General features: G+C 44.2%; 1 protein-coding gene across 1 annotated transcript; it reads right to left on the reverse strand.

Moving 5' to 3' along the window:
• Positions 1-9,947: 9,947 nt before the first annotated feature.
• Positions 9,948-13,374, reverse strand: LOC126854110 (uncharacterized protein K02A2.6-like). Its single transcript, XM_050600504.1, has 3 exons — positions 13,197-13,374; positions 11,270-13,137; positions 9,948-11,126 (listed from the first exon to the last, which is right to left on the reverse strand). The coding sequence occupies exons 1-3, from the start codon at positions 13,372-13,374 to the stop codon at positions 9,948-9,950; spliced, it is 3,225 nt and encodes a 1,074-aa protein (XP_050456461.1).
• Between the last annotated feature and the right edge of the window lie 270 nt (positions 13,375-13,644).

Genomic DNA, 13,644 nt, shown 5'->3' on the forward strand with positions numbered 1-13,644 from the left:
GTTGCGTAATGTAAAAAATATAATTGATGTAATATAAAATATTATATCAAAAAATGCAGAATTAATAAACAGAGTAAATTAATTTTGAAATCAAAATTTTACTCATGAATTCAAAATTCACTCATTTCTATATTAGACGTTATTTATAGTGTCTCTAGCGCAAGCTGATTTTTAAAACATCTTTTTTGTGTAGCAGTTATTTTATATTTTTTTAAATTGATAAGCAATTATATATTCCCATTTAAATGCAAATGTAATATATGTTTTTAAATTGTTTCAGATGTCTACGCAGGGACTTGAATGAATATCTTCAGTGATTAAATACTTAAAAAAATTATGTGAAATATTTTTATTTAATATTTAATGCCAATTGAAGTCTGTCTCCTATAATCAAAGAACGCAAAATTGTCGGGGGAATTTTGTAATAAATTTCTAAGAATTTAATTGTACAAATTAAAGTGAGCATATTTTTAAAAAATATATAAAGTAATAACACTCCATGTTTGCAGAACTTTGAATAATAAATTGGACAAGTTGTACCGCAAACGAATAAACAGTATGCTCCTCAAACCACCTTCATTTCCGTTACAATCAGTTTAACAAGTTATAGATTTTAACAATATCTCGCAAGAAGAATACGAAAATGCGGTAAATTTTTCATAGAAAGTGATAAGCATGGAACTATAATAGTGACAAAACGAATATAAAATAATTTGAAATGAAAATTGATATTGCTTTATTGCAGGTCAAGTATCTACATTTTGTAGGCGATTTCACTCTACATGATGCGATAAAATATTGCATGAAGGAAGCGATGACACAATTCGACATTACTCGGCTTGGAGAGAGCGCGGAAATCTCCCATTGTTTGATACCTAATTAATTAAAGTAATATATGTTAAGTTATTTTGGCTTGTTAAATATATTACATGTATATTATTAAATTTTTATACAAATTAATTGTGATTTAATTGCCTATAATTGCTGTAATTGATATTTTGAATCATGCATTTTATTTTTAATAAAGTTATTAAATATAATTGTTTTCAAGTATAGAGTCAAGCGATGCGGTAGCGTCGCGACGCCAGTTCATAAAAAAACGCCAATTATAAAAGAAATCTGTCTGGCTTGTGAAGAGTTTTGCCTATGTACAAAGACCGCGGTGCTACCAAGTAGTTTATTCAGAGTTTTATGTCTATAATACTTTCGATTAAAATATCTAAGGAATTAGAGTCGAAATCAAAAATCTACCTGCACTTTTATTATATAATGTGAATGCAAGCTTTCGATTGCGACCAGTTTGAATAAGATTGGTCAATCCTGAGAAATGATATTCGTATATAGCAAACGTGAGACTTTTTTTTCCCAGATAAGTTTCAGATTCACATACGTATGCTCGCACGCACACAAACAAAGCGATTTTGTCCATCAAGGAGCATTCACACTATTTACGCTTGATTATTTTTTTGTGTACACTTTTTATATATGATAAATGAGAGAGAGAGAGAGCGGAAGAGAAAGAGAGAGAGAGGAGAGAGGGAGAGAGAGAGAGAGAGAGAGCAGGACGGAGAGAGAGCGGGAGAGAGAGAGCGGAAGAGAAAGAGAGAGAGAGGGAGAGGGAGAGAGAGAGAGAGAGAAAGCGGGATAGAGAGCGAGGAAGGCGGGGAGTGATGGAGTGAGGGAAGGAGGAAGGGAAAGAAAGAAAGAAAGAAAAAAAGCTTTATTTATAAAGCGCTCTGGAACGAAATCCCCGCCATAAATACTAATACTAATATATATATATACTAATACTATATATACCAATACAAATACACAGTAAGAATACATTTAAAATTACAATGTGTGCGCAATATTCTTAAACATGTAGAGAAAATGTTTATGCATAAATTTGTTTTATAATCAACAATCTTAAGACATGCCAGAGAGAGATGCAATAGTATACTAAGCATTCAAGAAAGATCTCTCAATTTACATCTCACTCATGAAGAGGCACATACGAGCAACCGCGAATACAACTTTTGTTTAAAATCCGCCAGTGTCGCCGCACCCCTAATAGATTGAGGGAGACCATTCCAAAACCTAGCCGACGTAAGTCTAAAAGACCGTTTAAATAGTTCAGTTCTACATAGTGGCAGAAATAGTCCATCCCTCGGAGCCCTAGTAGCACGGTCGGATGTTGCAATCCTACAGTTGAAATTGGAGTCCAGAAGACTTGGTTGTTTAGTTTCCAATATCTTATACAACAGGTATCCCACAAAGTAAGCTCTTCTAGCATCAACCTTGAGCCTTACATAATAAGGTGTAATGTGCTCATCAGTCCTTACGTTGAAGATGAATCTGATGCAAGCATTCACCGCTCTATGAAGTCTCAGACTTTGCTCGGTTGTCATGTCCGTGTATGCCGCACAGCAATAATCAACATGTGGGTAGATAAGTGAAATGACGAGCTTAGATTTGAGAGTTTCCGGTAATAGGTGCCTGCAAAGTTTTAATTGATATAGAGCAGAATGGATTCTGTTTGTCATATTAGTAAGCTGCTTCTCCCAAGATAAGGTATTCATGATCGTGACACCAAGATATTTAACAGATGTAGAATATTGAATCAAGGACCTATCCACTCTTATCACAGGAAGTGTACTCGTATCCATGGCTTTAACAAATCTCCCTGTTCCCATAATTATAGCATGAGTCTTATCTGCGTTTAAGATGAGTCTGTTAGTACTAGACCATCCAAGAATAGCCTCAATGTCTTCATTGACCTTCCGGATGGTGTGAGATAAATCTCTTGGTTCACAATGGATGTAGGCTTGGAGATCGTCAGCATAAAAATTGTATTTGCAATGCTTGACCACATGTCCAAAGTCAGTTAGGTACAGAGTGAAAAGCAAGGGTCCCAACACAGATCCTTGCGGCACCCCAACCCTGACGGGAGACGGAGATGAGGTTGTACCCTCTATGCGATCCTTGACCACCTGAGTCCGCTCAGTCAAGTAAGAGTGTATCCAACGCAGGACACTCTCAGAAAAGTTTAAGTTCTTCAATTTCTTGATTAACAAAAAATGATCCACCCTATCAAAAGCCTTCGAAAAATCGAAGAAAACAGACACAGTGACCATCCTCCGGTCAGCCGCATGCTCACCTCGTCCAGCATCCTAATCAGACAAGTTTGTGTAGAGTGGTTGTTCCGATAAGCAGACTGACACGGATCGTACAAGCCAGAGTCCTCCAGATAGACACGAATCTGCGCGCAAACCAATCACTCCAACGCCTTCGACAAGGTAGAAAGTATAGATATTGGTCGATAATGTTGCACCAATGTAGGATTCCTGACTTTAGGTATCGGACAGATAAGAGCCGATTTCCACTTCACAAGGAAAACACCATTCATCAAGAAGAAATTGAATAGATGCTCCAAAATAGGCAGTGTACAGTGGATTGTCAGTTTCAACAATCTCAAGGAGATGCCATCTCCACCCACCGCATTTGATTTTGCCCTGGAAACCATTCTCGCGATGTCCTGCGGCACTACATAATTCCAGTAAAGGCTCCTATCAAAATCCCGCTCAATAATATCCCTCAAAGAGCCGTCCTCCACACAATCAGCATGCTCCGCACTATGCCCAAAAAATGCATTAAGCTCTTCAACAAAGTGCGAAACGCCCTCCAGTGTTCCTGGCCTTAATAAGACCCAGATGTCTCAACCTGCCCCAGATCTCAGATGCCTTGCCTTCCCGATTGAAGATGTTGACATAATATTCGCGCTTTGCAGAACGCACAAGATTTTGCGCTCTGTTGCGCAGCACTTTGAATAGATCATAATATACGTCATTTTTATGCCTGCGCCACTTTCTTCTGGCCAGATCTCTATCGCGCATCACCATACGGATCCCATCAGTCAACCATGGGGCAGTCAAATTCCTGAAGTGTCGTTTCAGAGGCACATGCTCATTGAAGTGAATACACTGAGTAATTTAGTGCAAAAGATATCAATCTTTTCATCCATGTTGTCCGAGATCGACACGTCAGTCCAATCGATATTACCAACATCAGACTGAAAGGATTCTGCATCAAAGCCACTCCAATCCCTGCAAACTACAAGCTTCCCATGACGACGCTGAAGCTCAATCCCATACTTTATAAAAATAAGATCATGTGCTGACAGAAATGCTACTCCACACTGACCAAATTCTTTGAGCTTATCACTGTCATCGATAATGCACAAGTCTAACAGCATGCTGGAGTCCCTCAGATGATGAGTGGACCTGAACGGCACCAGATATAAACTCGACTCAAATATAAAGGAGCCAAGTTGCTGACTATTAAAGGTGTCCTGATTCATATCAGCATTAAAGTCTCCTAAGATGATCGAGTGTCTATAGCCTACCTGGAAATCCAAAAAAGACTGAAAAAACTTGTTCAGATACCCGATTTCGGAGGTCGATATACCACTGCTAGCAAGAATTTAGATCTATCATTGAATATGATCTCCGCCATAATAAATTCTGGTCTATCCGTAACCGACCCATCAGAGCAACAAAGAATGGAGGCACGAAAATGATCCGCCAAATAAAATGTCACTCCACCTCCAGATCTTTCAATTCTATCGCATCTAAAGAGAATATCCAGGCAGTCTGATCATAGCATCGGTAATAGCAAGTCGAAGCCACGTCTCCGACATGCAGATGATGTGGAAGTCAGCACTGCAGAAGTAGTGACGAAACTCATCCAGATGTACAAAGAGCGACTGGCAATTCACATAGCAAATTTTAAGGTCCTCAAGGTCGTTCTTCATATCATTCATAGCTGATATTGGCTATTTTGTCCTTAACCTTTCTACTCAGTACCGAACATTTTGCAGCATCCATGGCGGAGTGGGCCAAGTCACCATGAGATATCTGATGACGCTCACAGTTCAGACACTTAGGTGGTTGATCCCTATTCTTACAATCCTTCATCTCATGTGCCCCAGTACAATGTCCGCAAGAAGGTTTACCCTTGCAATCTTTCGCCATATGGCCAAACGTGAGACATCTATAACACTGCACAATTCGAACATGATCCGCAAATGAGCAGGCAGAGTAGCGCAGATAAATCCGTCCACATTCAAGTAAGATCTTTCGTACCGCAGGTGTAACCTCCAGTATGCAGCTGGTAGTGCGCCTGTCTTGTTTTGGCGTAAAAATGTAAACAACCTTCACGTCCTTTGCAGCTACATTACTCAGGTTCTGGGCCAGGAGCTCATCCTCAATCTCTTTAGCCGACATATCGGCAGGAACTCCATGTACTATGAGTCTTGGACTCAATTCTTTCTCTCAATTTCTTGTTCTCTCGCACTGTCAAACCCGCCTCCGCAAGGCCAGGGTGAGCCCTCTTTTAATGTCAGGATCTTTTTAATGTCAGGAGAGACTGCATACGATATCCTCCTGACCTTTAAACCACAGTCAGCCGGTTTTAAGACCCTGCACAAGGTATCTTTAGTGACCTTTGATGAGACGTATTTCTCGGCACAATCAGAAAGCTGGTGGTGTCAGACACCTCCACCGTCGGACCCCGCGAGACGCGCACCTCAGTTCCTGAAGCACCAACGACAGACGCATATGACTTGCTCTTCTCAGTTGAAGCTCCCGCAAAGCTGACGTTACTCTTCACATTATGTGCTGCTTTTTTATTAAAGTCCTCTAGCACCTCCACGACTGCCTCCTTAATATCCTTCGCCGTACAGCTTGCTGATCTCTCCTCAATTAAACCCGTCAAAACCGTGGATACTTCCATGAAAGCATCTCTGCATGCACGAAAGGCCGACTCGATAATACCTCTCTTTTCCAGCGTTTCCTTGCTGGACAAGAGCAGCCTAGACACAGCCTCGGTGTGTCTATTAACCGTAGCCCTGAGCGCATTTACCCTCGAGCTATTCATTACATCTGTATTATTTGCATTATTTGCTCTCTCTGACATACCTGAAAGATTTAGCAATGTCGTGCTTGAAGACTGTCTCGTGAGTCCCCTCCTTCCTACGCCACTGTCAACCTGCCCACCAGCTCCTACGCCGGCTTCCATCCTTCCTATGTAAACAATAATACGCCTAGGTCGAAAAATATTAACGATGCGACTCACTCCAAGAAAAAATCCAGTTGAAAATCCCCGCAATTGTCCAACAGCCCGGTCAATTGACCAGTACAGAAACTGCTTGTACCACAAGTCAAGCAGAGGAAGCCCTTGACAGATTCTAAAAAGAATTAATGCCCCGCAGGGCAAAAAGCGGCAGAAATTGACTCAAAAAAACAGAGCGACAAGAAAACACGTCAACATGTCAACTCACCCAGAAGGGAGAGAGAGAGAGAGAGAGAGAGAAAGAGAGGGAGACAGTATGTATACATATATACCCCACTACGCCACATTTACATATCGCAAAATATATAAACAAAGTCATACGTTCCTATGCTGCGTATACAGCGCTATTGTTTTGTGTTTAAAATTTCTCTAATTTGCAAAGTATGTCTTACAAGATGTATAATTTGAAAGACAATTTTTCGTAAACTTGTAACAATGCGTACATCGTTACCCGGCCGTCTACCCGCCGGACGCCGCCGCCCGACGACCATCGGTCGGGCCAGTGCGCGTAAAAGACCGCCGTCCCACGCCCAGCAGTCACGGGACCGTAGAGCGAAGGCGCTATGCGTCCCATTATATCAAAACCGTTGAGCGAGCCTAAATATTTGTTTATATTTACATTTATACTACTGGTTCGGCATACCGTATCGGAGCACGAGGAAACCGCAACGACCGTTTCCGAATATTCCTGAGCCGCGAACGGGCTCAACCAAATTGTTTAATAAACAATTATCGCGCTGACGCGATACCGCCGACACCGGGTATAAATAAGCGCTCCACCCGGTAAAAAGACAGAATTTTCTCCGCCGCTCTGAAGTCAGTACGACGCTCAGAGCATCCTGAAGAACCCACACGCTTGAAAAGCGAGATCAAGGTTGGGAGTACTCCGCCTCTGCTGGGCTTTCCCAGCATCCCGCAAGCAAAGCGTTTTCGACCGAACCTTCGATCGTCCGGCAATATTTCTAGCGGTGGGAATTTACCCGCCACCGCGAATATTCCCGTCTGCCGGACGCTCCTTCTCCGACTGCGAACCGCTCCCGTTGATCCCAGAGTTTCGTGACATATCTCGCAAACTGGCACAAGCCGGCCGACACTTGCCATTGTTACGGCGACCGAAACCGCACGCCGAGGGCCGTAAAACCGCCCTACGCGCCGAATTTATCAGCGCACGATTCGCCAAACCGCGAGGCTTCCGCCCCTCGCGGAGATATTACCGCGCGCCATCGCGCTATCCATCCGACGGGTGACACCACCTATCGATAGCGAGCATCGATTCTCGCGCACCGCGCTCGATCCGCCGCTTAAGCACACCGTCCGCGGGTGCACTCTAGGCGTGCTTGAACTCGTCACGCACCTGACCGCACCTTCAAGGTGCATACGCACACGCCGTTTATAACACGCGGTATCTCGCGCGGGCACCCGCCCGCGTCACTCGCATATACACATCCACACACGCACACTCGCATACACACACCCACATACTCATTCATTCGCGCACGATCATACACATTGTAAACCACCATTCTGACCATTTGAATAAAGACACTATTTATTTACACGTTTGCATTTCGTACTTGCTATCCTTCCGAGCTCTGATCCCGACCGAGCTATCCCGCAACAGCGCTCGGGAAAAACTGTTACAAACTCTAAGTCGCATAAAACACTTGAAAGCTTGAAGTTTCAACGCGCTATTGATGGTTTTAAAAAATTTTTTTATCTTCCTTGTTCTGTACTTTACAAAAGAATACATTGTTTTGTTTCTTAAAAATAGGTATTTTTGACATTTCGCAACTCGATAAAAAAATTTCTTTTAAAAAATTTATCTTATGTTCCATAAACTATAACATTTCTATTTTGCCTACAAAATACTTTTTTAAAATTTTTTCTTTTTTTTTAATAAGTTACACGATTTTGAAACTAACTATATTTATTAGAAATAATGTGGATACTCCGCCAAAAATCATCGTAGACAAAAAATTGAGAAAGCATTTTATAAAGCTTGAAATTTTAACTTTAACGCTATTGGTGATTTTTTAAAAATTTTTTACATTTATCCATTTTTAAAAAATACAGATTTCAAACTTGTGTAACTGAGTCAAAAAAAATCGTAGAAAAATTTAAAAAAAGCATTTTGTAGACAAAATATTGTAGTTTATGGAACTTAAGTTGAATTTTTCGAGAGTTTTTTTATTTAGAGCTGCAGAGTGTCAAAAATATATAATTTTAAAGAACAAAACAATGTGTTCTTTTTTAAAGTACAAAACAAACAAGATAAAAAAATATTAAAAATTACTGATAGTACGTTAAAGTTAAAACTGCAACTTTAAAATGATTTTTTAATTTTGTGTACAATGATTTTTTGTCGAGTTTTAACTTTGTTTGAAAATAGTCCAATTTTTAGGTATGAAAATTGTTCCCTACTTTTTTTTAGTAGTGTATATGAATCCAGACTTTTTATCCACAATATTTAACATTATATAAAAATTATTGTTATGTTATATAATAAAATTATTATTATTAAATTATTATTATTATATAATTATTATTATATTAAATATTTGTATTTTATACAAAATTTTATAAAGTTTTATATAAAAATGTCAAAAAGATATAATAATTAGTATATGTTCATTTAAAACATTTAAAAAGATCATATACTTTACAAAAATTAATACAATATAATTTTTCACGTTAGAATAATGTTCAAAAAATATGTACCAATTGTGATGCTGTCTCAGTACTTGAAAAGACTGATATAATAATAACAGGAAGTATTATCATTTTACAGTTATTGTTATTTAAAATTATTTAAAATTAGTGATACAAAAATTATTAAAGTAACAGATTTAAAAATTTAAAACTGTATCTACGGAAAAGATAAGTATTGGTGCGAATATATATAAAGTCATTAGTGGAATTTTTCTTCTGCTTATTTATATAAGCTACTTATATATATAAGCTACTGATATTTATTCATTTAAGAAAAAATAATGTTAGGCTAGTAGATAATTAATTTTAGGACACCCATTATATAGACATAAGCCTTATTAATAATTAGTAATAACTATATTTATTTATTATTTATTAATTATATATATATATATATATATATATATATATATATATATATATACAGGGGAGTCCCCTTTAGTATACAAGAATGTAATTTAACATCAGATTTCACAAAACAAAAATAAAAAAAAAGTAAGAAAAAGACGGACATAGTAGATTTAAGAAAAAATAATCATCATAACAATAAAATAACATTGATAAGAATAAGATAACATTAATGAGATTAAAGATACCATTAATAGATGTAAGAATAAACTAAAATTAGAAAGAATTAACGAAAACATAAAGTAACGATCGCTTAAACGAGGTAAAAGACGCTTGGAAGAAATCCACACCATCAGAAAATTCATTAGCCAGTAAACATAGACGAATTAACGGCTTGAATTTACCGTAGGAAGTACGATGCGCCTTCTCATAGAAAATTAAATTATTTCTTAGGGATCTCGCTGGGATATGTAGTTTTACACGTTCCAGTAAGTCTGGACAGATAATATATCCATTAATTAATTTATAGAGGAACAGTAAGTCCAAATATCTTCTTCTGTCTTCCAACGATAACAACTTGAGCTTATTTAACATTAAATCGTAAGAGTGGTTGGAATAAGACATTGGATTATCTGTGAAAAACTAGTTCTCCGAAGGAAACGATGTTGAATCTTTTCAATCATTACGCAGTATTTGATTTGGTAAGGGGCCCAGATAGCAATGATATCTTCTTCAATGCTCATTTTGCTGATTTCTGAGCTTGCCGGAGCTTTGTTCTCCTATTTATCCTGTTTATTGTTGTTTTCGTTGTTCTCCCCGTCGCTGTAATCGCTAGCGTCGTCGGAGGTCTCCGTTCTGTTGTTGTTGTTATCTTTCGGAGCGGGTTTCAGGTCTTGTATGTGTACATGTTGGTACCATTTCCCGCTCCTACTTCGGAGATCGGCGATTACGGGCGAGATCATCCGACGTACCTCCAGCGATCCGATGAACTTTAGTGCGAGCTTGGCGTTGAAGGCGTTCGCCTTATTCGACAGCGGGTGCTCTCGTTTCCACACCTCATCGCCCACTTGCGGTCGCCACTGCCTCCGTCGGAGGTTGTAATATCGCTCTTGTCTCTGGAAACTTCTGGCCAGATTTATCCGGACGACCTGCTCGGCTTCCTGGAGTCGGCGTTGGACGGTGTCGGGCGTCGGGGTTTCTGGGTTTCGGGGAAGGGCCGGGGCGGGCGACGTTAATTCGCGGCCGTGGTTTACGAACGCCGGCGTATATCCGGTGACGTCGTGTACGGCGGTGTTGTACGCGAATTGGACTGCCGGTAGCGCTTCGTCCCATTCCCGGTGGTCGCGGTCTACGTATTGGGCGATCATCGTTTTGATCGTCCGGTTTGTGCGCTCCACCGGGTTACAATGCAGGGCGCGTACGGGCGCGGTGCGATGCTCTATGTTAAACGCTTTGAGACGGGCGGCCAGGGGCGCTGATTTAAATTGCGTCCCGTTGTCGGTAATGATGATGTCGGGGCGGCCGTGTCGCAAGATCACCCGGTTTATGATCTCGCCGGTTACCGCCTTGGCGGTGGCTTGTCGGAGCGGCGCAAGTTCGGCCCACTTTGAATAGCGGTCCTGCATGACCAGGAGCCACGTGTGGCCGCGACGGGATCTGGGTAGCGGGCCGACGAGGTCGATAGTGACATGCTCCCAGGGGCGGCTTATGTTCGTCGCGTGCATCGTTCCGGCCGGTTTTTGTTGCAGCGGCTTGTGGGCGAGGCAACCCGGGCAACTGTCGGACGTATCGGGCGATGTCGCGGAACATCCCGGGCCAGTAGCACCGTTCGGCGATCCGGGCGATCGTTTTGGCGACCCCCCCGTGTCCGGCGGTGGGCGCGTCGCGGAACTGGCGCAGGATGTCCGCCCTTCTTTCGCGCGGGATGCACATCTTCCACTGGTCTTCGGTGGGATTGTCTTTAAAATTCCTAGGTGTGCAACACGTGGCGGTATAACTCGCCCTCCCTGATTCGATTGTCTGGATAGGCGGCGGGCTCGCGGCACGTTCCCTCCATGATCCGGGTGTACCAGCGGCAGCGGATGGTCTGGATCGCGCTTACTTCCGGCTGCCGAGAGAGAGCATCGGCTACGCGATTGAGAGTGCCGCGGCGGTATTTGATATCATAATCAAATTGTTGGAGCTCGAATAACCAGCGGGCGAGGCGGCCGGTCGGGGTCTCCAATTTTTTGAGCCAACGGAGTGACTGGTGGTCGGTGATAACGGTGAAGGCGTAGCCTTCTAAATAGTTCCGCATCCGGCGGATGCCCCATACGACCGCGAGGCATTCGAGCTCTGTCGCGCTATAGTTCTTCTCGGCGCCGGTCAGTGTGCGACTCGCGTAGGCGATCACCCGTTCCCCGTCCTCGCGGTATTGTGTCAGGACGGCTCCAAGGCCGCTGGTACTCGCGTCGGTCTGCAGGAAGAACCGGCGGTTGAAGTCTGGGCACGCGAACACGGGCGCGGTGGTCAGTGCGTCCTTCAGCTGTTGGAAGGCCGTCGCCTCGTCCTCCCGCCATGTCCAGCGAGTGTTCTTTTTTGTGAGGCGCGTGAGGGGCGCGGCGAGGATCGAGAAGTCTTTGATAAACCGCCGGTACCAGGAGGCCATACCCAGGAATTGTCGGATTTGTTTAATCGAACGCGGTTCCGCCCGGCTACCGCGCTGACCTTCTCCGGGTCCGTGTGGATTCCGGTGCGGTCGACGACGTGCCCTAAATATTTGAGCCGGTCCACGCAGAAGCGGCATTTTTCCGGGTTCAAGCGGAGTCGGGCGGCGCGGAGGCGGCGGAAAACTTCGGCCAGCAGTTCGAGATGCTGCTCGAATGTTTGACTGATGACGATGATGTCGTCGAGATATACGAATACGTTCGGCTCGAGCGCGGGACCGATGACTGAATCGAGCAGGCGTTGGAAGGTAGCGGGCGCGGAATGCAAGCCAAAGGGCATAACCCGGAACTGCATCAACCCCTTCCCCGGTACGGTAAACGCGGTGATCACTCTCGGGTGCGAGTGGTACCTGCCAATAACCGTTTTTGAGATCTAGGGTGGTGAGATATCGGGCCCTCCTTAGCTTGTCCAGCGTGGCCGTGACTTGTGGTAACGGGTAGGCGTCCTTCTCGGTGACTTCGTTGACCTTTTGGAAGTCGATGCAGAAGCGGTGCTTCCCATCCTTCTTCCGGACGACCACTATGGGTGAGTTCCACGCACTTCTGGATGGTTCGATAACTCCGGCTCTTTCCATCTCCTCCACTTCGGCGTCGATAATGGCCTGCATGGCGGGGTTGCGCGGTCGATACCGTTGTTTAATCGGCACTTGGTTTTTCAGGCGAATCTGGTGTTCGGCCACCGGTGTTGGTCCGGTGACGGCCTGGAATTTGGGTAATTCGCTTCCCAGGAACTTGCGTAAGCGTTCGTCCTCCTCGGTAGTGCGAGTGGCCAGGCCGTTGGTCATCCCGCAGGTCGGATATCGTCGCTGGAGATGCGGTCGTCGTGGCGGGGCGATGTTTAGCTCTAGTCGGCTCCATAAATCCACTCCGATGAGCATAGCCTCTCGGAGGGACGGTAGGATGGTGAACACGTGCGTGTACGTGCACCCTTGCAGGCGGAAGGGCGCTCGGATGTGACCCCGTGTCATCGCATGCGCACCGTCGACCATCTGGATTTGGCTTTCGGCGAGGGTGGTCTCGAACCCCCGTTGCTGCATCTTCTCGACCGTCTCGGCGTTTATGAAGGATAGTTCGGAGCCGGAGTCCAGAAGAGCGTGGATGGGGAGCCCGTGGACCGTGACGGTCAAGTGCGGCCTTGGCGTGTATTTTACGCCGTGCTGGTCGCCCGGGAGTCGGCCGTAGTGTTCTCGGCACGGTTGGCGTTTCCCGGCGGCGGGTGGCAGTCCTTGGTGAGGATTCCGTCCTTCCCGCATTGCGAGCAGAACTGTCGAGGGGGGAGTTTGCAATCAAACCGGGTGTGCCCCCTTTGCTTGCATCGCCAACAGCATTCCTCCCGGCTGTACGTGGTGGCAACGGCGGGTGAGACCGCGATGCCTTTCGGTGTTTTTCGGAGCTCGCGGGCTTTCTGCTCGATGCCCTCAAACTCGGCGGCCTCCTCGAGCAGATCGCTGAGGTCGTGAATATCGCGGCGTTTCGCGTACCCCTTGTATTCGGGTCGCATGTTTGCGTATATCCGCGTGAGCCGCTGTTCGCGTGTGAACCCCCCCGGCGCGACTCATCATCGTCATTATCGTGTCGGCGTATGGCGCGAATTTCTCGCCCTCGCGCTGTCGCCTATCGGCGATCTGCCGCTCCAAGTCCTCCTAGTAGCGCGGCGGAAGGTATCGGCGGCGGTCGCCGCGTAAAAGCTCTGATAGCCCCCTCAATAATTGCTCGCCGGAGAACCCGTATTCTTCTCGGAGGTCGGCGGTCCTCTCGAGGAACTCCACGG

This window comes from Cataglyphis hispanica, chromosome 13 (genome assembly GCF_021464435.1).
Source record: "Cataglyphis hispanica isolate Lineage 1 chromosome 13, ULB_Chis1_1.0, whole genome shotgun sequence".
Taxonomy (NCBI): Eukaryota; Metazoa; Arthropoda; class Insecta; order Hymenoptera; family Formicidae; genus Cataglyphis; species Cataglyphis hispanica.